The sequence below is a fragment of the Mus caroli genome, chromosome 11 (genome assembly GCF_900094665.2).
Source record: "Mus caroli chromosome 11, CAROLI_EIJ_v1.1, whole genome shotgun sequence".
Taxonomy (NCBI): Eukaryota; Metazoa; Chordata; class Mammalia; order Rodentia; family Muridae; genus Mus; species Mus caroli.
In genome coordinates, this window is record NC_034580.1 from 111827299 (window position 1) to 111851521 (window position 24223).

Genomic DNA, 24223 nt, shown 5'->3' on the forward strand with positions numbered 1-24223 from the left:
CCACCTCTCCTAACTTGGATTACCCCAGGTTGGGGCAGAAAACATGGGTTCTCCTAGTCCACAGTCCAGTGAGATGATCATTTCAAACCAGTAGAGCAAATGCCATACTCTGGTCTGGAGGTCTAGCTCAGCGGTAGAGTACATGGTTGATACGCATGAAGACCTATGTTCCATCCCAAGCACCGTATCAAAAGGAAGATAATAAAAGGACAGGCGTGGTGATGGATGCCTGTAATCCCAGCACTTGCAAGGTAGAGGCAGGAGAATTACCCCAAGTTCAAGACTAGCCTGGGCTACTCGGTGGGAAAAGGCCCTATTCTCCGACCGGACTTAGAAACCAACAGAGGATGTGGCAAAGCCGAAGAAAACTAAAGATCTTGTAACATTCAAGGTTCAGGGTCTTCAAATATAAGGATAAATCCAGCTGAGTTTCAGACTCCATACTCTGGCTCTGACACTTGGCGAGCTTGAAGCCCCCACGGGTTGAGGAGGTCCAGTGCTGGCGGCGAGCATTAGCTAACCCCGTGAGACTAGAGCTGGGTTCTTGCAGCGCCTCAACCGGCTCATTATTAAACAGAAACGGGGCCTGAAGGCACTGGAGAGCCTGCCGCAAGAGAAAGATTTGTGAATCAGCTTGTCACCAACACTGTAACAATCCATGAGTGCTACTCCACACTAGGTCACGTGGCCTCTTGATGGCTACAATTACATTTTAAGGAGATTTGAGTATCCGAAGAAACCCAGAGGCCCCAGTCCTTGCCTCTCGGTTCCTCTAGTAGAGGCAGAGAGAACCCAGTGGCCAGCAGTCCAAGAGTGCTAAGTCTCCCTACCAGTTGGGGGCACGACCCATCCTCGCGCTGACACAAAGAGGGTGGTACACGACCCGATGACCGTCGAGGCAGCGGGACTGACCCAGCTGGGCTCACTGTATTAAAAAGCGGATCCGCGACCCGGTGTGGCCGGGAGACCCGATCCGGGAGCCTGGACGGGTGGGGAAGCCGGAGCCCCGGTCTGTGCTTCAGGGAAGAGTGGCTCCTCCTCCAGCCCCCTCCGCGGCGGCTCGGGGCTCGGGGCCGGCGCCGGTTGAGCCGCAGCCCTTTCCGGGGGGCGGGCCTGGCGGCTGCGGCGACACCCCAGCTCCTGCCCCGACAGGTGCGCGCAGCGCGCAGGAATGCAGTCCGCCTGACTCACCAGCGCCTCCTTCCTACCTGCGCCGCCCGTCCATAAAGCGCTGCTGGCTCCCGCCCGCCGCCGCCCGCCCTGCTGCCCCGCCGGGCTCGCCCGCGCGCTCAGCTCGACCCAACGCAGCCCAAGTCCGAGGAAGTCCCACTAAGGTAGGTGCAGGTCCCGCTGCAGATCCGAGGGCACACCGCCCGCCCCGGTGCCCCGGGACAACAGGGCTCGAGAGGAAAGTGAATACCCACTCCGGCCCGGGGCTTTTGTTTCCCTTCCCTTCCCTGAAGATTGGCAGGCCCTGGCTCCCTCTGCCCATGCTGCCAGGACAGGTGCCAACCCTGCCAGGATGTGGGAAGGGGACAGCTGGGAGCGGGGTAGTTGGGATCTAGGGAAAGAATGGTGAACATCAGATACCCCTGCTAGAAAAGGACATTGGGTAGGTGGGTAATAGGAGTGGGTAGAGGCTGGGGGCTCACCAGCCCTCTGAGTGTCTACCTCCCCTTGGCAATCTGAAGATAGTAGAGGAACAACGTAACTATCTTGCAGCAAGCCCCCTTCTTGTTCGGCTTGACAGGACCTGCTGTGTGGTGACCCGTGTGCATGTCAGGCGTGGGGAGTCCCTGATTTTCCTCTTGGCTGGCCCGCAGCCTGCTCTCTTCCCGCTCTTGCCCGCCCCAGGCACCTTTGTTTGGGGGACCTTTCAGAATCTCACCCAGCAGTCCCGCGAGCACTTGGCCCCTTCCATACGCTCTTTCCCACGATCCTTGGAGGAGCCTTCTGGCTGTCACTGTGGCCCGGGACTCCAGGTGGCTCCCAAGGGTAGGGGCAGACCTCTTCCTTCTTCCCGACAGACTTGCCACACCCTGAGCATAGGTTCAACCCAGATGGCACGTTTGTTTCTCCCCTCGTCCGAACTCCGAACTAAAAGTGAAAATTGAGTCTCCGGGGGGCTGAGAGAATGGACAGCAGAAAATGAGCGTTTGACTCCTTAACTCTGCCTTCCAATAGCTGACAGGGTGGGCAAGGAGCTGTTGTTACAGCTTCAAGAACTGCTGTCCTGTCTGGTCCAGCCTGCCATGGCTACACACTCTGTGATGGCATCCTCAGTCCTAGCCTTTATGTGAAATCTTATTGTTTCTATACTAGGCGACTACTTTTAGAACTTTTAAAATACAAGTTGGGTCGAAGCAAACACTCGAATGTCTGCCTAGGCCCTTATATTATATAGTTCCTCTGTGTGTGTGTGTGTGTGTGTGTGTGTGTGTGTGTGTGTGTGTAGGTTCAGTGTGAAATCTGCACTGCCCCCAAATCCCCATCAGACCCTCCCAGTGCTGACTGCTGGAAGGGGAGGCTCCACAGCCCCAGTGCCTCATCTGTCCTAAGGCACACACAGGCAAGCCTCTCCCACTGGGGTCCTGTGCCTTGGTAACCCTTTGCTGACGTGCTGGGTGTGTGTTGCCGTCCTGTCCGTTTGGGACAGCCCTGTATGCTGGGTCTGTGTAAGAGCTGGGTTTGTCCCTCTGGTGTCCATACCTGCCTAGGTAATTGAGCCCCGAGGAGGCCAAATCTGCAGCTTGCATTATGTAGCGTGTGGGTGTGGTGCCTACGCCCAAGGCTATAAGAAACTCATTTCTCCTAGGAGTCACGCCTCTGCTGATTCAGGGCTCCCCTCTAGCCACTACCCTGTTAGGGTGACTTCTCCATGCTGGCTCTGACTGTGGACATGCTGGGACTGATGTCTGTCTCCTTAGGGACCATGCCTTGGATGCAGGGGACTGTACCTGCCTACTTTTTTTTTCTGAGCAGAGGGCCTCAGCCTTACAGACCCTGGGATTGTCCCTGCCCTACAATGTGGGGGTGCTAAGAAAGGATCCAAGGTGGAGGGACAGTGGATGTGACCTTGTCTGTGCCCCTGGACGTTCTGGCCCTAAACAAAAAAGGTGTAGCCCTGACCTTTGCCCTCCTCTGTGCAGACCTTGGTAGCTCTGGAGCCAGGCTCTTCCCTGACAAGGCTTTGAGCTGCCCTTCTTTTCAGAGACCTTGAAGGCTTCTGGTGCCCTGAGATGGTTTACCAATACTCTAATGGCCACCATTGTGTGACAGAGGGCAACAGGGTCTCCTAAACTAACCCCAGGCCCTGCTTGGGTGTCCTGAAACTCTGGGATAGTTGGGTAGAAAGCAGGGTGTTTAGGAGCCACTGGTGGAACTGCTGGTGAGCCAACAGTGTAGAACACCGACAGCAGCCACTCCCAAGCCAGCACCTCTCCTCTTGGTCCCACCACCTGCACAAAGAACACTACAATTGGTACGGAGCAGGCAGTGGGGGTCAGAGCCCTGTAGAGGAAGCCTACCTACTGAGAGACCATAGCTCCACCCACTGGGAACTGCCAGGCAAAGACATAATAAAAGCCCACCCTGCCTTTGCTGAGACCAGCTCCAAGAGACCTGGTACTGGATCATCCTCAGAGCCCAGAGTCCACAAAGGCCAGAGAGCTCTTCCTCGGACAGGACAAAGGTATCAGGGCCTGTGGTCACTCAGGGATGGCAAGAAAGAGGTAGTGCAGAAAACAGGTATAAAACTCCTCATCTCTTCCACTGACAAACAGAGTATCCCCATGGCCAGCTAACCGTGATTGCCGCCATCTCTTCCACTTCCCAAGCGCTGGGATTATAGGCACGATCCACCATGTGCATGCAGCTTGAGCCTCCAGCTCCACACTTACACAGGAGTGTCTCACCTGACCTGTGGAGCTCTGGTGGGGATCCAGGGAGCCCATGCTGGAGACCAGTGCTGTAGAGACATCATGTGTCCACTATGGTTTTGCAGGAGGAGGAGGATGGCAGGGCCCTGTTGCAGCCCATGGGTGAAGCTGCTGCTGCTGGCAGCAATGCTGAGTGCCAGCCTCCCTGGAGACCTGGGTGAGTCGGAACATCCCTGCAGCCCCCTCCAGGCAGCTCAAGACACGACTCTGCATCAATCAGTCAGTCAGTCAACTGATGGCTGGACATCCCTGAGGATCCACGCCCGCCCTTCACCTCTGATAGCTGTAGCCCTGCTAGGTGGTCTGGGGTAGAAAGGAAAGAGGGGAGCAGCCCACTTAGAGGCAGAGCTGAGACCTCAGTGCTGGAGCTAAGGGTTGGAGGAACCTTCAGGGAGACTGCTGACATATCAACTATGCGCTTGAGGGTTCCTGGTTGGAGAATGGCTCCGACCAGTTACATTTTCCTGTCAGGTGAGGTCATGTTCATTACTGGTGGAGGACTATGATGGGAATATTTACACCATAGAATTAGACAATCTCAGGAAATCAGGGCTTCCCTTCCCTCATCAAAACCAGTACTAAACCCTGACCAGGGAGCCACAGACTAGAGTTCAAGAGAGCCTTACTGTGCTCTGGTGCAGCTAGTAGGGCTTTATTGTGATTCTAACTAGAATGAAGGGGAACCCCAATAACATCTGTGAAACTTGAGGTCTTTCATTCACCTTCTGGGAACCTACTGTGTCTACCCACCCTTAGGCACAAGGTTCCTGTGATAAAGAAGACAGACAGAGCCCCTTCACTAGAGGAGCCTCAGGGGACAGACCGGTCCCCTGGCAGCAATCTAGGAGGCATCATGAGGAGGGACTGACAGGGAAGGAATGGTGGATGTGGCTTGTCACAGGGGTGACAGCCACGCTGGACAGATGAGAGCTTCGGTAGGGCCAAACAATTACAGCCAACCTTTTGACATTGAGGCATGATGTCGTCTACAAAGTTCCTGCATGAGAACTATTCAATCGCGTTACCAAAAATTAAAAATAAAATCTCACGATGTTTTAACTAAGTCTACTATTGTGCATTGGTCTGCACTGGTAGTTATGTTTAGTCACAGGAGGCCGAGGGCTGCAGACTGGACATCCCTGGAAAGGATGAAGTGGCAAAGCCTGTACTTTCCATCCTCCCAACTTAAGAAGAAGAAGGGTCCAGGTTTCAGACCTGGCCCTGCTCGTCTCTAGCTGTGCCGTGTGGAATAGACAGGCCATGATCTCCTCTCTAAGTTTGGAAGAGAGGAGCCATACCTCTCTCTGGTGAGGGTGCAGTTGGGAAGGTTGCGGCCCTCACTCGTGTGCCCTCCGCTCACCAGCCAACCGCTGCAAGAAGGCTCAGGTGAAGAGCTGTACCGAGTGCATCCGGGTGGACAAGAGCTGTGCCTACTGCACAGACGAGGTGAGCTACTGCCACCAGGCTTCCTGGGCCAGCCTGAGCTGCCATCCACCGCCCCTTGCCCCACCTCCGTCAGCCTAGCCCCAGGTCAGCCAGGGTTGTGAGAAGAGGTGACGTGGTGGGAGTAATCAGAAGGAAATAAACCAGGTGTGTGGCAGCCCGGGGTTGGCTGTCACCTGCCCTGAGCCCATCTGTTTCTGGCCAGCTGTTCAAGGAGAGGCGCTGCAACACCCAGGCGGAGCTTCTGGCTGCAGGCTGCCGGGGAGAAAGCATACTGGTCATGGAGAGCAGCCTTGAAATCACAGAGGTGCCTGGATTAGGAGGGGAAGGGTGGGTTCTCCATGCATGAGGCTGGGGTGGTTATAAGGACCATAGTGCCCTGTCTGGGATGCCCCCTCTCAGATCTCCAGAGTGGCCTCCTAATAAACTGCTCCACTCCCTTGGAACACAGAACACCCAGATCGACACCAGCCTGCACCGCAGCCAGGTATCTCCCCAAGGCCTGCAAGTCCGGCTGCGGCCGGGTGAGGAGCGCAGCTTTATGTTCCAGGTGTTTGAGCCCCTGGAGAGCCCCGTGGATCTGTATATCCTCATGGACTTCTCCAACTCCATGTCTGACGATCTGGACAACCTCAAGCAGATGGGGCAGAACCTGGGTGTGCTGCAGTGTGGAAAAGATGGGAGGGTGGAGGTGGGGCTCGCCCAGCTAGCTCAGGACGCACATAGCCCTTGTGGAAAGGTGAGACATCTGAGCCCCCAGACACACATACACTGCAAAAAGCCCTCATTCACAGAGGGAGATTCTGGCCGGAGCCTGCTCACTATTCGAGGTTGCACGGGAGGCCCGAGAATGAATGGCAAACCACTGAGCCACCTGGCCCTGACAAAGAGGGAACCCCATGCCACAAGGCCATAGCTATGTCAGATCTGTGGACTAAACTAGGTCAGCTCTCCCATTATTTCTGAATGCATAATTCTAAGACCCCTCCAGTCCCATTTCCCCCACCTGTAAACCTGAACAACAGGGGCTGGAGAGATGGCTTCACAGTTAAGAGCACTGGCTGCCCTTCCAGGAGGCCTGAGTTCAATTCCCAGCATTCACCAGACAGCTCACAAGCATCTGGAGCTCCAGTTCCAAGGGATGGGACCCCTCTTTGGGCCTCTATGGACACCAGGCACCCTCTGGTACACAGTCAGATATGCTGGCAAAATACCCATACACATAAAATAAGATAAAATAAAATAAGATGCCGGGCGTGGTGGCGCACGCCTTTAATCCCAGCACTCGGGAGGCAGAGGCAGGCGGATTTCTGAGTTCGAGACCAGCCTGGTCTACAAAGTGAGTTCCAGGACAGCCAGGGCTATACAGAGAAACCCTGTCTCGAAAAACCAAAAAAAAAATAAATAAATAAAAATAAAATTAAGATAAGAAGAAAAGAAAAAAAAAAAGCAAAGGAAAGAAACAAAACGAAACAAGAACTAAGAGTATCTGAAGAGCTGGGCACCAAGCAGTGTTTACACAAGGTCACCTTTGCTAGCTTCCTCCCTCCTGAGCTGGCATAGGGTCCCCTGTGGGGATGCTGGCACTCAACTGTCCTTCTCTTTTCCTGGTGCCCAGCCAAGATCCTGCGTCAGCTCACCAGCGACTACACCATTGGATTTGGAAAGTTTGTGGACAAAGTCAGTGTCCCTCAGACAGACATGAGGCCCGAGAAGTGAGTGGCTGGTTGGGTGTGGACGGGCAGGGGTCCTGGTCATGTGTTCAATGTCCTCTCACACTGGCACATAGGAGTCTCCTCTGACTGCATTGCATCATACGCACTGGAGCACGGGGGACCTGATCCCTCCCTGCCTGAAGCTGACTCTGTTTCCACCTCTGCCCAGACTGAAGGAGCCCTGGCCCAACAGTGATCCCCCATTCTCCTTCAAGAACGTTATCAGCTTAACAGAGAATGTGGAAGAATTCTGGAACAAACTGCAAGGAGAACGCATCTCGGGCAACCTGGACGCTCCTGAAGGGGGCTTCGATGCCATCCTGCAGACAGCCGTGTGCACAGTGAGTGCCGAGGGTCCCCGCCAGCCTAGGCCAGGGCTGTGGCTTTCTGGGAAGGACATAAACTTCTGCTGGCCCATTCTACCACTGTTAGACTCAGAATCCCTGTTGGGGTTCCCAGAGGCTTAGACCCCATTCCTTAAGATCATGAGATGTTCTAGCAACCCCTAACTCTAGTCCTAGTTCTGACACACTGGGAATCCAGGTCTGTGCCTGCATTGTCACAACCTGTGTTTGTATTGGCCAGTGAGTCAGACATGGCTCTAGTGGTCCTGGAATATTCAGGATCCTGACACTAGCCTACCACACCATCTCCCAGGTCACAAGCTGTGCAGTCTCCAACTGTGCTAGCAGCTAACTATTTGTTTGTTTGTTTATTTGTTTGCTTATCATGTGTATGCATGCCACCGTCTAGAGGTAGATACACAGAGGTCAAGAGACAACTTTTGGGGGTCAGTTCTCTCCTTTCCCCATGCCTGGGAGTTATAACTCAGATTATCAGGCTTGAAGACAAGTATTGCCTGCAGAGCCCTACAGCTGACCCAGGGCTGGCAGCTAAAATGGCCACTTCATTGTATGCCTACATCAATTTTTTTTTTCATTTTGAAAATAATCTAAGCCAGGCGTGGTGGCGCATGCCTTTAGTCCCAGCACTCGGGAGGCAGAGGCAGGCAGATTTCTGAGTTCGAGGCCAGCCTGGTCTACAAAGTGAGTTCCAGGACAGCCAGGGCTACACAGAGAAACCCTGTCTCGAAAAACAATAAAAGAAATCTATCTGCACTGCAGATAAATTAGAAGACAAAGACCGAAAATTGCCTATAATTCCAAAACAACAAACAGCCATCTCTTTGATAGCCTGTCCTACACTTTGTTCCTTTTCCCACATTTTATGTAGTGGGATTGTTTCTCCTATAATTCTGTTTTTTGTTGTTGTTGTTTTGGTTTGGTTTGGTTTGGTTTGGTTTGGTTTGGTGTGAGTTTGAAGCTAACCTGGTCTACATAATGAATTCTAGGACAGCTAGGGCTATATAGAGAGACCCTGTCTCAAGATAAATAAATAAATAAAACAAATAAAAAATTCCACCCAAATAGTGCTAGATGTGGTGGTCTGTGCCAATAACCATAGCATTCAAGATGCTAAGACAGGAAGATCACAAGTCTGAGGTCAGCCTGGACTATGGGGCTAGCCTGGACTAAGGCTAAGATCTTATCTTAAAAACAAAGATACCCTATATATTTTTCAAATTATTTGCCATATACTGCTGCCTTAGCCAATGTTCTATGGCTGTGAATAGACACCATGGTCACAGCAACTCTTATAAAGGAAAGCACTGCCTTGGGGCTGGCTTACAGTTTCAGTGGTTTAGTCCGTTTTTCATGGCGGGAAGCATGGTGGTATGTAGGGAGACATGGTGCTTCATCCACAGCCACAGGCAGCAGGAAGAGACGATGGCTAGGAATAAACTTCTGAACCCCCAAAGCCTCCAATAAGCCACGCCCCCAATCCCTCTCAAGTAGTCTCACTCCCCAATGACCAAGCATTCAAATATATGAGCCTGCGGGGGCCTGTCCTATGGAACCCACCATAACCACTCCATCTCCTTCCGCCTGCCCATTTCACTTAACATGGTGCACTCTCCTGTGTATCTAAACTATCCTTGCAGTGTGGCTGAGGGCTTGGGGTCAGGGGGAACTGTTCCAGGACATCAGATTTGACTCTCTCATGGTGCCCGTGCTGGGCACACCCTCTGAGCACACTTTCCCTGCACACTATCTCTCTCCGGTTTTCTGTCATTCGCGTGCACGTGCGGCATGGTAGACATGCTGCTAATCCCGTGGCTTCGGTCCAGCCCCCTGTTGGGAAACGCTTCCCTTTTCCTACCTCAAGAAAGAATGTCAAGTCCTCAGCAAGCAGCCTGCTCAGTGGATGTGCCCCTCCTTGCCTTGCAGAGGGACATTGGCTGGAGGGCTGACAGCACCCACCTGCTGGTGTTCTCCACCGAGTCTGCCTTCCACTACGAGGCTGATGGTGCCAACGTGCTGGCCGGCATCATGAACCGCAATGATGAGAAATGCCACCTGGACGCCTCGGGCGCCTACACCCAATACAAGACACAGGACTACCCATCAGTGCCCACGCTGGTTCGCCTGCTTGCCAAGCATAACATCATCCCCATCTTTGCTGTCACCAACTACTCTTACAGCTACTATGAGGTGCGAGGCCTGGGCTCCTGGGCAGTGGGAGGGGGGAGGGCGGGGGGAGAGAGAATCAGAACCTCTTAACTTCCTTCATTCTCCCCTCCTCATCGCCTCCCCCCCAAGCTTCTGGGTCCCAAAAAGTGGGCTCTGATGGGAAGAACTCCAACCCTCAAGCAGATGGGAGAGGAGGCATGTGGCATAGTAAATGTAGCTAGAGAGAGTTCTCTAGTAAGATAGTAAGTATCCAAGGAGAATACAAAGTGATGGAGCTTAACCCAAGGCCTGTGGTGTCTCTTGTAGAAGCTCCATAAGTATTTCCCCGTCTCCTCTCTGGGAGTCCTGCAAGAGGATTCATCCAACATCGTGGAGCTGCTGGAGGAGGCCTTCTATGTGAGGACCAGGGAGGACTGCAGAGGCTGAGCCCCGCTGGGAGAGGGAGGGAGGGAGGAGTGGGCGAGCGGTTGAAGGATGAGTCTGGGATAGGCCAGTGAAGGGGGTCTTTGGCCCTCCCTGGAGCCTGAGTGTCTACTTGGCAATGGCCCAGGTCCCTGCAGGGCCTGCCACTGTGCTCCCATGCTCACCCCATCTGTCTTCCATTCCAGTCAGGTGGAGAACAGCCAGACCAAGCCAAGGTGACTGAGCCTCGGCTCCCCCACAGACCACTAATCATTTCTTCTCCTTTAGCGAATTCGCTCCAACCTGGACATCCGGGCTCTGGACAGCCCCAGAGGCCTGAGAACAGAGGTCACCTCCGATTCTCTCCAGAAGACGGAGACTGGGTCCTTTCACATCAAGCGGGGGGAAGTGGTATGCTCCTGTGGACACGAGGGAATGGGAGGCTAGGCGTAGCTTCCTAAAGGAGTGGTATCTTCTAACAAGGGACACACATGGGCCCTGGGGTTCCATTCTTCTGGCGTTGATCTCTTGGAGGAGCCTGGCACTTTCCTCTGCTTACCAAGTCCCTGTCCATACACTGGGAGTGAATAAGTGTGTGCGGCAATGAGGGCTGCTAAGATGAGCGAACAGGCTAATGTCAAAGTGCCACTGTCTGCCTCCGCTGACACTGGGATCCCTGCAGGGCACATACAATGTGCATCTTCGGGCAGTGGAGGACATAGATGGAACACATGTGTGCCAGATGGCTAAAGAAGACCAAGGGGGCAACATCCACCTGAAACCCTCCTTCTCTGATGGCCTCCGGATGGATGCGAGTGTGATCTGTGACGTGTGCCCCTGTGAGCTGGTAAGAATCAGCCCTGCTGTGGGGAAGGAAGGGAGGAGCTGAGCCCTGCTCTAGGACCCTGGATAAAAGAGATAGAACCTCCTGTGGATACACATCCCTGGAGGGCTGTCCCAAGTCACAGAGAGCAGCAGAAGTGTCCAGTGGCAAAGCCAGGCATAAAAGAAACACTTGTAGCCGAGCGTGGTGGTGCACACCTTTAATCCCAGCACTCTGGAGGCAGAGGCATGGGGATTTCTGAGTTCGAGGCCAGCCTGGTCTACAGAATGAGTTCCAGGACAGCCAGGGCTATACAGAAAAACCCTGTCTCAAAAAAAAAAAAAAAAAAAAAAAAAAAAAAAAAAAAAAGAAAAGAAAGAAGAAACGCTTGTAACCACGCATTTAGGAGGCTGGAAAGAGAGACCAGTCTGGGCTGTATAGAAAGTTCCAGCCTGGCAGTGGAGGTGCAGAGGCAGGCGGATCTCTGAGTTCAAGCCCAGCCTGGTCTGCAGAGCCAATTCCAGGACAGCCAGGGCAACACAGATAGATCTTGTCTTAGAAGAAAAAAAAAAAAATCAAAGCAAAACAAACAAAAACAGAAAGAGAGAGAGAGAGAGTTCCAGACCAGCCTCAGCTACATAGTAAGACCTTGTCCCCTACCCACCAAATGTGCTCAGTGGCTCTGTCCCTCCTTCTATTTGTGGACACATCCTGATCTTGTTCCAGCAAAAGGAAGTTCGATCAGCTCGCTGTCACTTCAGAGGAGACTTCATGTGTGGACATTGTGTATGCAATGAGGGCTGGTGAGTTGGGGAAGGGAGCCTCCCCTGACATGTTCGGCCGCAGAACAGTCCTTGTATATTCAGGTCCTTGGAAAGGCTGAAGGGCGGAGGGAGAGGGAGTGCATTCAATTGTTGGGCAACTCTGGTTTAAAACTATTTGGGATGGTCCTTACTTAACTGAATCTGGCTTAGTCTGTTTGGGGCTGGTTTTATTTTGTTTGATTGATTGAAAGGTGGGTTTTGTTGAGTCTTACTGTGTAGGGCAGACTGGCCTCAAACTCACAATCCTGCCTTAGACCTGCAAGTCCCGAGTCTATGCAACCAGGCCTGTCTCTGATATCCAACTCCTCCTCCTCCTCTTCTTCCTCCTCCTCTTCAGTTACAATGGTGCAGAAGTGGCTGACTGTAGGCTGGGTGGGGCTAAGCTGTTACTGGTTTAGGCGCTGGAAATGTGGTTCAATTTACAATGGGTTTGTTGCGCATAACCCGATCATAAACTGAGGCACATTCACACACGGACACATGGACGATTTCTGGGTGTCTCTCTGCTAAGACGGACAAGATGGCTGTCAGGGGTGGGGCTGGGTGTTGGGAGCACGTCTGACCTGCTTTTCACTTCAAATCTTTTCCATCACACTCAGACCTCCTAATCTGAACTGAGTTTAGTAGCAGATATGATGGCTTACATCCCAACACTCGGGAGGCAGAGGCAGGTGGATCTCTGAGACTTTGAGGTTAGTCTGGTCTATATATTCAGCAAGTTCCAGGCCAGCTAGGCCCTGTCTCAGTAAAAAAAAGAAATTAGCTTGTAGGTGAGTGAGGGTAAGAGTGTTTAAAACGTCAAGACACTTGCTGGCTGCAGCACTTCATACGGTGTTTCACTTGGTGACTTGGGGAGCTAAGGCAGGAGGATTTTTTTTCAAGCCCAGAAGTTTGGCTCCTGAGCAATATAGTTAAGCCTTAAATAAGCAGCAAATTCACCCTCTCCGGACAAAAGCAGCTGGGTCTTAGTGAGCTCAAGTCAGCCAAGGCCTCCTAGAAAGACTCTGTTTCAAGCCGGGCGTGGTGGCGCACGCCTTTAATCCCAGCACTCGGGAGGCAGAGGCAGGAGGATTTCTGAGTTCGAGGCCAGCCTGGTCTACAAAGTGAGTTCCAGGACAGCCAGGGCTACACAGAGAAACCCTGTCTCGGAAAACCAAAAAAAAAAAAACCAAAAAAAAAAAAAAAAAAAAAAAAAACAAAGACAAGCAGAATCACCCAAGACCCTGAGCAAGTCTGTCACGACTTGAGACATATGAACATTGAAGAGGGACAATTAGTGAGCAGGTAACAGGACCCTGAGGTCTGGGTTCCAGCTGTGCCACTGCTGTCTGCACGATTTGGATTCACCTCTACTCATGTGGACCCTCAGTTTTGTAGTCTGTAAAATAGGAGCATAAAAGCCCCCAGGCTTCCTCCCAGGCTGTGCAATAGTGACCAGTTCCCCCTTCAGGAGTGGCAAAACCTGCAACTGCTCCACGGGCTCTCTGAGTGACACACAGCCCTGCCTGCGCGAGGGTGAGGACAAACCATGCTCGGGCCACGGCGAGTGCCAGTGCGGACGCTGTGTGTGCTACGGTGAAGGCCGCTACGAGGGTCACTTCTGCGAGTATGACAACTTCCAGTGTCCCCGGACCTCTGGATTCCTGTGCAATGGTGAGCTCAGCAGCCCTGACCAGCCCTTTGGGCAGGGAGGGTACTTGGTAGATGGCAGAGCCCCTCCCCTACCACAGGTTCAGCCACAGCCTGGATCGCCCTTCCCTGGTCCGTGACCAAGGTCCCCAACAACCACGAAGCACTCTTCTTTCCTCGGGGCTGCCTCTGGCAACCCAGATCCCCACTCCATCTCAAGATGGAGACAATCTGGTTCAACCACCAAAGGTTGACGGGAACATGGCAGAACAAGCTTTCTTCTCTGAAGATGCAAAGCTTCTAGTGGCAGCCACAAATTTATGTCTCTTCCATATTTCCAAAGGGCGTGGCGCTGTGCTGTGCCAAGGCAATGAGTTGTAGTCTGGTCATCACTGAGATTATACAGACCCTTGCTGATAGGTGGCACATCCCAGGCAAGGTGGTAGTTAGATAGAAAAGAATAAATGAAAACCATCAGATATTTATTAAACTCCCACTGTGTACTGGTCACTGAATAGCATGTTCTTGCTTTCCTGTACCTTCATCCTGTTTGTTTTGTTTTTCATTTTTATTACCATGTGTGTGTCTGTGTCATGGGATACAGATGGAGATCAGAGGACAGTCTGCAGGAGCCAGTTCTCTCTTTCCACCATGTTGGTCTGAGAGATTGACTCCTATTGTCAGGTTACTCAGGCTTGACCCCCTGAGCGGGCCCCTCCTTCCCCTGTGTGGCTTTGTCTACTGTTTCTTCTCTTCAGCTCTCCTTCCCAGGGGTGGTGGGGAATGAAATAGCAAGCTAGGTGTATCTGGAGAAGGGCAGACAGTTAATAGAGGCGGAGGTGTGAGCGAGGAGAGGAGGAAGATATTTGGGGAGGGATGTAGCCGGGCCAGTGTACAAGCAGCTTGAGTTGGAGGGCAGCAGGGAACTGCGGATACATACGTGCTCCCTTTGTGTTTCTAGTGTTTAACCTGCTACCCTCACTTGTGAAACCTAAGTGTTCGTTGGTAGATTCTCCTAGACACTTTGTCACCGTTTTCGTGGCTTTCGGAAGACATTGTTGATTGACTCTAGGCAAGACAACCCAGGCATGTGAGTTGTCTTTCTCCACCCACCTTGTGTGTTCTGGAGACTGAACTCAGACCTCGCTTCTGCCGCAAGCACCTCTTCCCTCTGAGCCATCTCACCAGCCCCTGCAGTTTGATTGTTGTTTATTTTATTTATTTATTTATTTATTTACTTATTTATTTTGATTTTTCGAGACAGGATTTCTCTGTGTAGCCCTGGTTGTCCTGGAACTCACTCTATAGACCATGCTGGCCTCCAACTCAGAAATCCACCTGCCTCTCCCTCCCAAGTGCTGGGATTAAACTCGTGCGCCACCACTGCCCCACCCTTGATTTCTTATTTATTCATATCTTTTTCCAGCTTATTATTCCAATAGAGATCCTTGAACAAGTTAATCACAGGAATGGATTTGTGTTTGGGGGCAGTCACTCTGCCTTCAGAAGAAGGCAGGACAGAGGGAAGAAGATTCCAGAAAACTGAGGGGCAGCTTCTGCCACAGAGCTCCCAGAGGCCCACTGTAATGGGTGGCCATCTTGAATGGCATATAGGAATGTGGTTCTATTCTTCCGTCCCTTTCTCTCTTTACAGACCGGGGACGCTGTTCCATGGGAGAGTGTGTGTGTGAGCCTGGTTGGACAGGTCGCAGCTGTGACTGTCCTCTCAGCAATGCCACCTGCATCGATAGCAACGGGGTAAGGCCTGGGCACAGGGCAGGTGGTGTGGACGGTAGCGAGGGCAGGCAAGGATAGAGCTCTGCTGGCTCACTGCTGACTCCCCAACCCCAGGGCATCTGCAACGGCCGAGGCTACTGTGAGTGTGGCCGTTGTCACTGCAACCAGCAGTCGCTCTACACGGACACCACCTGTGAGATCAACTACTCTGCGGTGAGGCAAGGGCTCCTGGGGTGTGGGCATGAGAACCCCAGGAACTGCGGTGGCTGGGAAGGAGGTGCTGGCTGAGCGCACTAGGGAAAGGGAGTTGGGTCCACCCAGCATAGTGTCTGTTCTCCTCTCCCCAGATACGCCTGGGTCTCTGTGAGGACCTCCGCTCCTGTGTACAGTGCCAGGCCTGGGGCACCGGGGAGAAGAAAGGGCGCGCGTGTGACGATTGCAGCTTTAAAGTCAAGATGGTAGATGAGCTTAAGAAAGGTAGGGGCGTCAGCATGATACCCTACAGCCTTAATACCAGCACTTGGGAGACAGCAGCAGGTAGATCTCTGTCTACTTAGAGAGTTCAGTACAGCATGAGTGACGTCTCCGGGGGAGGGAGAGCTTAAGGGGGCTGAGAGACAGTGCTGAGTCTAGGCAGGAAGAACCCAGCATGGAGGAGGGGAAAAGGCTTGAACTCTGAGTTGAGGCTATGCATCCCAGACTGCGTTTGTGAGCGGAGCTGTGAGATGCTTCAGGACCTAGACAGGGGAAGCCTAGTACAGGTACAAAGTCGGATCGAGAGCCGAGAGGAAAGGAGAGTCCGTGTAGCTGGGAGTGAGGGGTCAGATGAGTGAGCCATAGGGCAGGCTCACAGCACAGTTGAGGGGCCAAGGTGGGGCATGCTGTTGGATGACGGAATATTATTTGTCTCCTTCTAAGTCAGCTCTGCTGTCTGGACACTATACTCACGATAGGGAAGTGGGGAGGGGGTGTGAACTTTCAGACGAGCCTGTTAGTAGTGCCAGCCCTGGGCAGGGCAGTCCCTTCATCCTGGTGACTTCTCTAGTCAGGGGACTTGCGCTCTTTCCCGTAAGCCACGGAGGAGGTAATACCTCTCCAGGCCCCGGGATGCCCCAAGTGGAGGGCTGGGTCAGGGTGCGGTGCTAACAGTCTGTGGATTTAGCAGAAGAGGTGGTGGAGTACTGCTCCTTCCGGGACGAGGATGACGACTGCACTTACAGGTACAACATCGAGGGCGACGGCAGCCCTGGGCCCAACAGCACTGTCCTGGTCCACAAGAAGAAAGGTGAGAGGGCAGATGGGCGTGCGCAGCCTGTGGCCCCTGGCAGCTCGGGGTGGGGCAGGCATGCGCACTGCCTGTCTTCTCGTCTCACCCTGCAGACTGCCCTCCCGGCTCCTTCTGGTGGCTCATCCCCTTGCTCATCTTCCTCCTGTTGCTCCTGGCGTTGCTTCTGCTGCTCTGCTGGAAATACTGTGCCTGCTGTAAAGTAAGTCCCCGGCTCAGGCCTTCCTGGGATGGAAGATCTCACAGAGATCCACCTGCAGGCAGATCTCTGAGTTCGAGGCCAGCCTGGTCTACAGAGTGAGTTCCAGGACAGCCAGGGCTATATAGAGAAACCCTGTCTCGAAATACAAAACAAACAAACAAACAGACAAATGGCACAGGCCACTATGCCTGGCGAAAAGGATATTTTTAAAGGGAGGGGAGGGTGGGAGAAGTCGTGCCTGGGAAGATAGTTCAGTGGTCAGAGCTGGAGCAGCATGAGGACTTTGATGTTGAATCCTTATCACCTTGTGACCCCAGTGCTGTGGGAGGCAGAAACAGGGGGATTGCTGGCCACCAGCCTACCTCTGGGTTCAGTGTCAAAGGAATAATGTGGGAAATAGCAGCGCAGGATACCTGGTGTCCTCCTCAGATGCCTGTACACACACACACACACACACACACACACATGTCTGCATACACATACTTACACACATGTATATACACATGCACACACATGCTCATACACACACTTATACACATGTACACACATGCTCATACACACTTATAAACATGTACACACATGTATGCACACACACACACTTGTAGTGAAAGGATGATGTCTAGAGAGCCCTATGTAGCCCGGGACAACCATTCTAACCTCACCTCTGACTCTTATCTCCTAGGCCTGCCTGGGGCTTCTTCCTTGCTGCAACCGAGGTATGGACCAGGCACAAGTGTGGGTAGTGGGTGTCTGACTGCCCTTTCCTCAAGCTGGAGGAGATGTGCGGGTGGAGCCAGAGGCAGAGAAAGCGGGAGGCCCTGGGTTCTACCTGATGGGTGTGGTTATGAAGGCCTAGGTGGGGTCCCCGGTGCTGAGGACCCTTCCCCACAGGTCACATGGTGGGCTTTAAGGAAGACCACTATATGCTTCGGGAGAACCTGATGGCCTCCGACCACCTGGACACGCCCATGCTACGAAGCGGGAACCTCAAGGGCCGAGACACGGTCCGCTGGAAGATCACCAACAATGTGCAGCGCCCTGGCTTTGCCACCCATGCCTCCAGCACCAGCCCCACGGAGCTCGGTGAGGGGCCAGGGATGGATGCTGCCCTTCTTGGCACCACCCTTTGAGTACAGGCCCAAGACTCAGTCCCTTTATGTCCCATCTTGATGGCACCAGAACTCTAGGGCCTGTGTGTACCTGGCACACTGACAACAGTCAGCCAGTTGTCCACCATCTTAGGCTGGTGTGTAGAGGCCACTGTCTGCAGTGCCTTCTGCACAGCAGGCTGACAATGCCCATACCTCCCACCCAGTACCCTACGGGCTGTCCCTGCGCCTTGGCCGCCTCTGCACTGAGAACCTCATGAAGCCGGGCACCCGAGAGTGTGACCAGCTACGCCAGGAGGTGGAGGAAAATGTGAGGATCAGAGTCAGCTGAGTGGGGCCCAGACGTGGGTGCGGCGGCCACCTGAGGGAGAGCAGAGGGCAACACCCTCAGAACCTAGACTTTTCTAGGCGTGAGGGAGGGGAGCTCTTTGGACATGTGCTTCGAATGGGGTCATCTCGGGTGGCAGGGTTTCAGGGTTCATCCCTCAGGCATAGGGCAGCTAACCTTGAGAGGTGCTCTGGCCTGTTCTCTACCTTCTTCCCTTGCCTGACAGCTGAATGAGGTGTATAGACAGGTCAGCGGCGCACACAAGCTCCAGCAGACAAAGTTCCGGTGAGTCGTAGGGAGCCCCCCGGTCAGGGGTGTGTAGTGGTGGGTGCCTACCTGCACTGAGCCCTGCCATCAGGCAGCCAGGATGCCCAGATTTGGATGGGAGTTGTCTCTGTAGACCCCCAGTCCAAAAGACATGTGGCTCATGGCCCTCTCTCTGTCCCCACAGACAGCAGCCCAACGCCGGGAAAAAGTGAGTTTCAAGAGCACAAGGTGGGCAGTCCCACCACCTTCCCTCCACCCTGAGCTCTGACCACCTCCCCACCGGCTCACCCTGAATCATGCCCTAGGAAGGGAAGGCCCTAAGCCCACTAGGCCCTTGATTGCTTCCTTTCCTGGTCCATTTCATCAAACAACCTCTTGCAAGATGCATTTACCATGAATCAAACCCTCAACTAAAACAAACAAAACAGAGATCAGCCCCTGCCCCACTGGCTCCCAGTCCTGCCCCTCCGGCTCCCAGGCTAGAGACTCTCACTGGAGCCTCAGTTGCAGGTTACCAAACAGACAGACCAGCAGGTCCTGTGGCTTCTGCCCTACAAGGGAGGGTATGTGAGAAAGAGCCCTATGGCTAGTCAGAACTGGGCTGGGCCATGTGTGGGCTGCACATCTGAGTGCTTACAATGAGTTCCGTGTGCCTGGCCATCTCAGCCCACACTCTCGGCATCCCTGCCAGAGAGTGTCACCCTTTCGAATTCCATTTTCCACTGAGAAAACGGAGATGCAGGGAGGTTAAGTCCCTGACCTGAGACTACCTAACTGTCAAGGACCAGAGCCAGAATTCGAACCCAGAACCTGACCTGACCCTCCCTGCTGTCCCACAGCTATCCCTTGTAGTATTAGCAGCTCTGTTTGGTGAGGTGGGTGAGGAAGCCCCTTCCTTAGGAGCAGCACTTGATTTAGCTGTGGGATGGTGGTGGTGGAGGAGAAGAGGAAGAGGAGGAGGAGGAAGAGGAGGAGGATGAGGAAGAGGAGGAGAAGGAGGAGGAGGCAGCATGGGCTTCTGGCACTGCCTGTTACTAATGACCGGACCATGCACCTTCTGCTGGTTCACATCTGGTCCCTCCTCTTCCACTTGGACACACAACCCAGGCAAGACCACACCATTGTGGACACAGTGTTGCTGGCGCCCCGCTCGGCCAAGCAGATGCTGCTGAAGCTGACAGAGAAGCAGGTGGAACAGGGGTCCTTCCATGAACTGAAGGTAGCCCCTGGCTACTACACCGTCACGGCAGAGCAGGGTAGGTGCACAGACTCCTCACGCTGCTCCTCCTCCCCCTCCCCCTCCCCCTCCCCACGTGGCCCCGAGACCCACGTCTGACTTGTCCCTAGATGCCCGGGGCATGGTGGAGTTCCAGGAGGGCGTGGAGCTGGTGGATGTGCGCGTGCCCCTCTTCATCCGGCCTGAGGATGATGATGAGAAGCAGCTGCTGGTGGAGGCCATTGATGTCCCTGTGGGCACTGCCACCCTTGGTCGCCGTCTGGTCAACATCACCATTATCAAGGAACAAGGTTGGTCAGGGTTGGGGGCCCGGGGAGGCAGGAAGCCAAGTCTGGGCTCCGTGATCCTCCTGATATCCTGGTGGAAGTGGGACAGGGCCATGGGGCCTGGGCCAATCACTTACTCTCTGAGAACCTTTGAATCTCCATCTGTAAAATGGGCACAGGCCTTCGCAAAGAGGCCGTAGCTGTGCCTCTGAATAGCACGTGGTACAAGCCTAAGTGGCAGTCACTGCTCCGTCTCTCCTCTTTCTTCTTTGTGCGGTTGAGGATGAAACCCAACATGGCAGGCAAATGCTCCACCCCTGAGCCACATCCTCAGGCCGAGTGGGAATGCCCGGCAGCTTCATTGTAACTTTCCACCCACACCCAACCCTCCTTTCTCTATTGAGAGCAAGACCTGGGTTTGGTTTGGCACTTTGAGTGCCTGAAAAGCCCTCCTGGCCTCTCCTCTCTGCACCAGGATGCTCGCCCCGACTCTTAGGTTCTCGTCCCTGTCCCCACCTGACTTTCCAGGCTGCCTGCTGGTCTTTATTTCAACACCTTTACTTCTTTACGAAAACATTTCCACCCCATTCCTCTGGAGCCTGGGATGGGTAGGAGGGAGGGAAGGAACTAAGAAGGAATTGAGGGGCTGGAGAGATGGCTCAGTGGTTGAGAGCACTGACTGCTCTTCCAGAGGTCCTGAGCTATCTGTAATGAGATCCAATGCCTTCTTCTGGTGTATCTGAAGACAGCAACAGTGTACTCATACATTAAATGAACAAATAAAGAAATTGAGCCCAGGACCTCTTTACCAGCACCCGTGTTCCTTACAGCTAGTGGGGTGGTGTCCTTCGAGCAGCCTGAATACTCGGTGAGTCGTGGAGACCAGGTGGCCCGCATCCCTGTCATCCGGCACATCCTGGACAATGGAAAGTCCCAGGTCTCCTACAGCACACAGGATAATACAGCACACGGACACCGGGTAAGTCAAGCAGGAATATCCAGTGATTTCCATGGTAGCGATCCCAATCCTGGCAGTATCCTTAGACAAGGATGGCCCAGCCATCAGGAGTGGCTCACGTGCCAAGAACACTTTGTGCCCCTGCACATTACTTCCAGGAACTTCACATGGATGGACCAGGTATCTACTGAAACCATCCTTGTATACCCTTCAGTGACCCAGGATAGCCTAGTCACCTCTCTGTCTAACCTAGTGAACTTTGGGGAACTCACCGAGACCCATCTGCCTCTACCTTTGCCTCCTGGAATGCTGAAATTAAAGACATGCACACCATGCCTGGGTACAGGCTGGCCTCGAACTCAGAAATCCGCCTGCCTCTGCCTCCCAAGTGCTGGGATTAAAGGCATGCGCCGCCACCACGCCCGGCAAGGGTACGGGATTTTTAATTTTAAATTTCTGGATCTTTCTACATATGGGGGTTTTGTCTGTATGCATGTCTGTGCACCACATGTGTGCTCAGGAAGGTCTGTTGAAAGTATTAGATCTCCGACTGGAGTTGCAGACAGTCGTGAGCGGCCATGTGTGTGCTGGTGCTGGGATCTGAACCCCGATCCTCAGGAAGAGCAGTCAGTGGTGCAGACCACCAAGCCAGCTCTCCACTTGTTTCCCACACCTGGTTTTTGTTTTTTTGTTTTTTGGGGTTTTTTTGTTTGTTTGTTTGTTTGGTTTGGTTTTTTGAGACAGGGTTTCTCTGTATAGCCCTGGCTTCACTCTGTAGACCAGGCTGGCCTCAAACTCAGAAATCTGCCTGCCTCTGCCTCCCAAGTGCTGGGATTAAAGGTGTGCGACACCACGCCTGGCACCACACCTTTTTTTTTTTTAACGTTTGTATGATACTTCATTTTTTTTAAGATTTATTTATTTATTATTATATGTAAGTACACTGTAGCTGTCTTCAGACACTCCAGAAGAGGGTGCCAGATCTCGTTACGGATGGTTGTGAGCCACCATGTGGTTGCTGGGATTTGAACTTCGGACCTTCGGAGGAGCAGTCGGGTGCTCTTACCCACTGAACCATCTCACCAGCCCAGCACACCTGTTTTTAAAGACAATGTCTCAGTATGTAGTTTGACTGTTCTCAAACTTGCTATGCAGACCAGGCTGGACTTGAACTCATAGAGTTTTGCCTGCCTCTCCCTCCTAGTGATGGAATTAAAGGTGTAGGCTACAGTGGACTTCTTGAAGTGGAATTACAAACCATGTGTCTTTGAGCCAGCCTCCCAGTTCTGTAACTGTTGGTCTTCTCCAGGGTCAAGCAGCCCTTCCTGACAGGGAGGGCCTTGGCCTGGTTACTGTCCCTTCGTTCTCAAGCCAGTTACTGGGAAGACTTAAAGCCAGGCCATACTGGCAAACATGCAGGTTTCCTTGGTTTTGATTCTGAATTTAGATGAACATGGCAGAACAGGCCTGTAACCTAGTGCTCAAGAGGCCAGGACAGAGCCGGGCGTGGTGGCGCACGCCCTTAATCCCAGCACTCGGGAGGCAGGCAGATTTCTGAGTTCGAGGCCAGCCTGGCCTACAGAGTGAGCTCCAGGACAGCCAGGGCTATACAGAGAAACCCTGTCTCGAAAAACAAAAAACAAAAACAACAACAAAAAGAGGGCAGGGCAGGAAAATTCAGGCCATGCCCAAGCTACATAACAAAACCCTATCTCCAAAACATAAAATAGGGGCTGGAGAGATGGCTCAACAATTAAGAATGCATACTGACCTTGCAAAGTCACTCCAGGAGCCTGTAGCTCCAGTTTCAAGAGATCCTCTGGCCTCCATGGTCAGTCACGTTCAGTCATGTTCACTCACGTGCAGGTGACCCCCACACAGACCTGCATAAACACATACAATTTAAAAAATTTGGTGATGATGGTGCATGCCTTTAATCCCAGCACTCAGGAGGCAAAGGCAAGCAGATCTCTGGGTTCAAGGCCAGTTTGGTCTACAGAGCCAGTTCCACAACAACCAGGGCTATGCTATATAGCACAGTTGGCAGAGCGGTTCCCTAGCATGCATGAAGCTATAGGGTTCAGCCTTCATGCACTAAATAAAGAGGGCATGGTTGCTACAGACAGCGCACTCAGAAGGCAGAGGCAGAATTATCAGGAGTACAAGGTTATCCCTGGCTACATACTGAGTTCCAAGTCAGAGCTACATGAGACCTACAGGCCTATTCAGCCAGCACAGGGTAGGCTGCTCATCCAGCCCAGGCAAGGGGACCACAGTCAATTTCCTTACTCTGTTTTGTTGTTTTAGTTTGAGTGATTGCTACTAGCCCAGGATGGCTCACACTAGCAGACCCCTTGCCTCAGCCTCCCAAGTGTGTGCCACCAGGCCTGTCTCTCCCTACCTTACTCCCACCTGCAGACTTCCTCCACTCTAGGTAGTTTCCCCTCATCTGTCAGACATAGCCAGCCATGTGTGGAATTGAACTGCTGATCTGCAGCGTCACCTAGTGCTTTCTTGGGAGAAGGTTCTTTTCCGTCTCATGCAGTTTGGGTAAATACACCCAGGTCCACAAATCAACATCTGGGGGCTGAGCCTGCTGTGGTGGAGCGCTCCTTAAATCCCAGCACTTGGGAGGCAGAGGTAGGCAGATCTCTGTGAATTCAAGGCCAGCCTGGTCTACAAAGTGAGTTCCAGGACAGCAAGGGCTATGCAGAAAAACATGTCTTGAAAAACAAAAATTCCGGGTGCTGTGATATGGCTACGTCATTAATCTGAGTCCCAGCACACACATGAGGTGGCCTATAAATCCAGCTTGGAAAGGTGAAAATCTAACTCTCTTTTCTGGCCCCTGCCATGACTCCCGTACACACACACAGTATATGTTCAAACACACTGAAGGCACATGGAGTAGAGGGGGGAAAGAGAGAAAGAACAGGGGGAGGTGTTAAAATTTAAACATAGGAAAGCTAGGGTGAATGGAAGACCCATTAAGGGTCTGGAGCCCTGCCGAATCCCAGATTTCAGAGCCACACCATAGGGGACAGATGGACAGACAGTTCTTTCCCTCCTGGGCGTGCCCTCAATGCCAGCTGCCCTAGGCTAACCTCCTGCCCGTGCAGCATCCTTGTGCTTGTCTCACACCCTAATGCTGGCCTGACCCTGACTCTTCCCGTTGCAGGATTATGTCCCTGTGGAGGGAGAGCTGCTGTTCTACCCTGGGGAGACCTGGAAAGAGTTGCAGGTGAAGCTCCTGGAGCTGCAGGAGGTTGACTCCCTCCTGCGTGGCCGCCAGGTTCGCCGCTTCCAAGTCCAACTCAGCAACCCCAAGTTCGGAGCCCGCCTGGGCCAGCCCAGCACAGCCACTGTTATTCTCGGTGAGCATGGTGAGTAAAGCCTGGGCCACCATAAGCAAGTGGAGAGGGAGGCCCGAGGACCTTCTAACAGGACTCACTTGTCAAACCCGCAGTCAGGGCATGGGGTCGAACATGAGCATCACTTAACCAGCAGTAGGGTCATGTCCATCCAAGTG

General features: G+C 53.1%; 1 protein-coding gene across 2 annotated transcripts in view; it reads left to right on the forward strand.

Annotated features, from left to right (window-relative positions):
* The first annotated feature begins 904 nt into the window (after window positions 1-904).
* The window catches only part of Itgb4 (integrin subunit beta 4), a 33197-nt gene continuing 9878 nt past the window's right edge, over window positions 905-24223 (forward strand). The window contains exons 1-27 of one of the 2 annotated variants that reach the window (XM_021175529.1): window positions 905-1334; window positions 4004-4095; window positions 5302-5384; window positions 5587-5688; window positions 5833-6037; window positions 7000-7096; window positions 7266-7437; window positions 9385-9648; window positions 9934-10023; window positions 10318-10440; window positions 10712-10876; window positions 11579-11655; window positions 13127-13329; window positions 14960-15063; window positions 15157-15255; window positions 15390-15519; window positions 16208-16327; window positions 16423-16529; window positions 17212-17245; window positions 17421-17612; window positions 17845-17948; window positions 18193-18251; window positions 18418-18441; window positions 19341-19489; window positions 19581-19760; window positions 20567-20715; window positions 23873-24077. In XM_021175529.1, coding sequence (XP_021031188.1) covers window positions 4014-4095; window positions 5302-5384; window positions 5587-5688; window positions 5833-6037; window positions 7000-7096; window positions 7266-7437; window positions 9385-9648; window positions 9934-10023; window positions 10318-10440; window positions 10712-10876; window positions 11579-11655; window positions 13127-13329; window positions 14960-15063; window positions 15157-15255; window positions 15390-15519; window positions 16208-16327; window positions 16423-16529; window positions 17212-17245; window positions 17421-17612; window positions 17845-17948; window positions 18193-18251; window positions 18418-18441; window positions 19341-19489; window positions 19581-19760; window positions 20567-20715; window positions 23873-24077 — 3319 coding nt within the window. In that variant the 5' untranslated portion in view covers window positions 905-1334; window positions 4004-4013. Of the gene's footprint in view, window positions 1335-4003; window positions 4096-5301; window positions 5385-5586; window positions 5689-5832; window positions 6038-6999; window positions 7097-7265; window positions 7438-9384; window positions 9649-9933; window positions 10024-10317; window positions 10441-10711; window positions 10877-11578; window positions 11656-13126; window positions 13330-14959; window positions 15064-15156; window positions 15256-15389; window positions 15520-16204; window positions 16328-16422; window positions 16530-17211; window positions 17246-17420; window positions 17613-17844; window positions 17949-18192; window positions 18252-18417; window positions 18442-19340; window positions 19490-19580; window positions 19761-20566; window positions 20716-23872; window positions 24078-24223 lie in introns of both variants that reach the window. The other variant, XM_021175525.2, reaches the window with a different exon arrangement.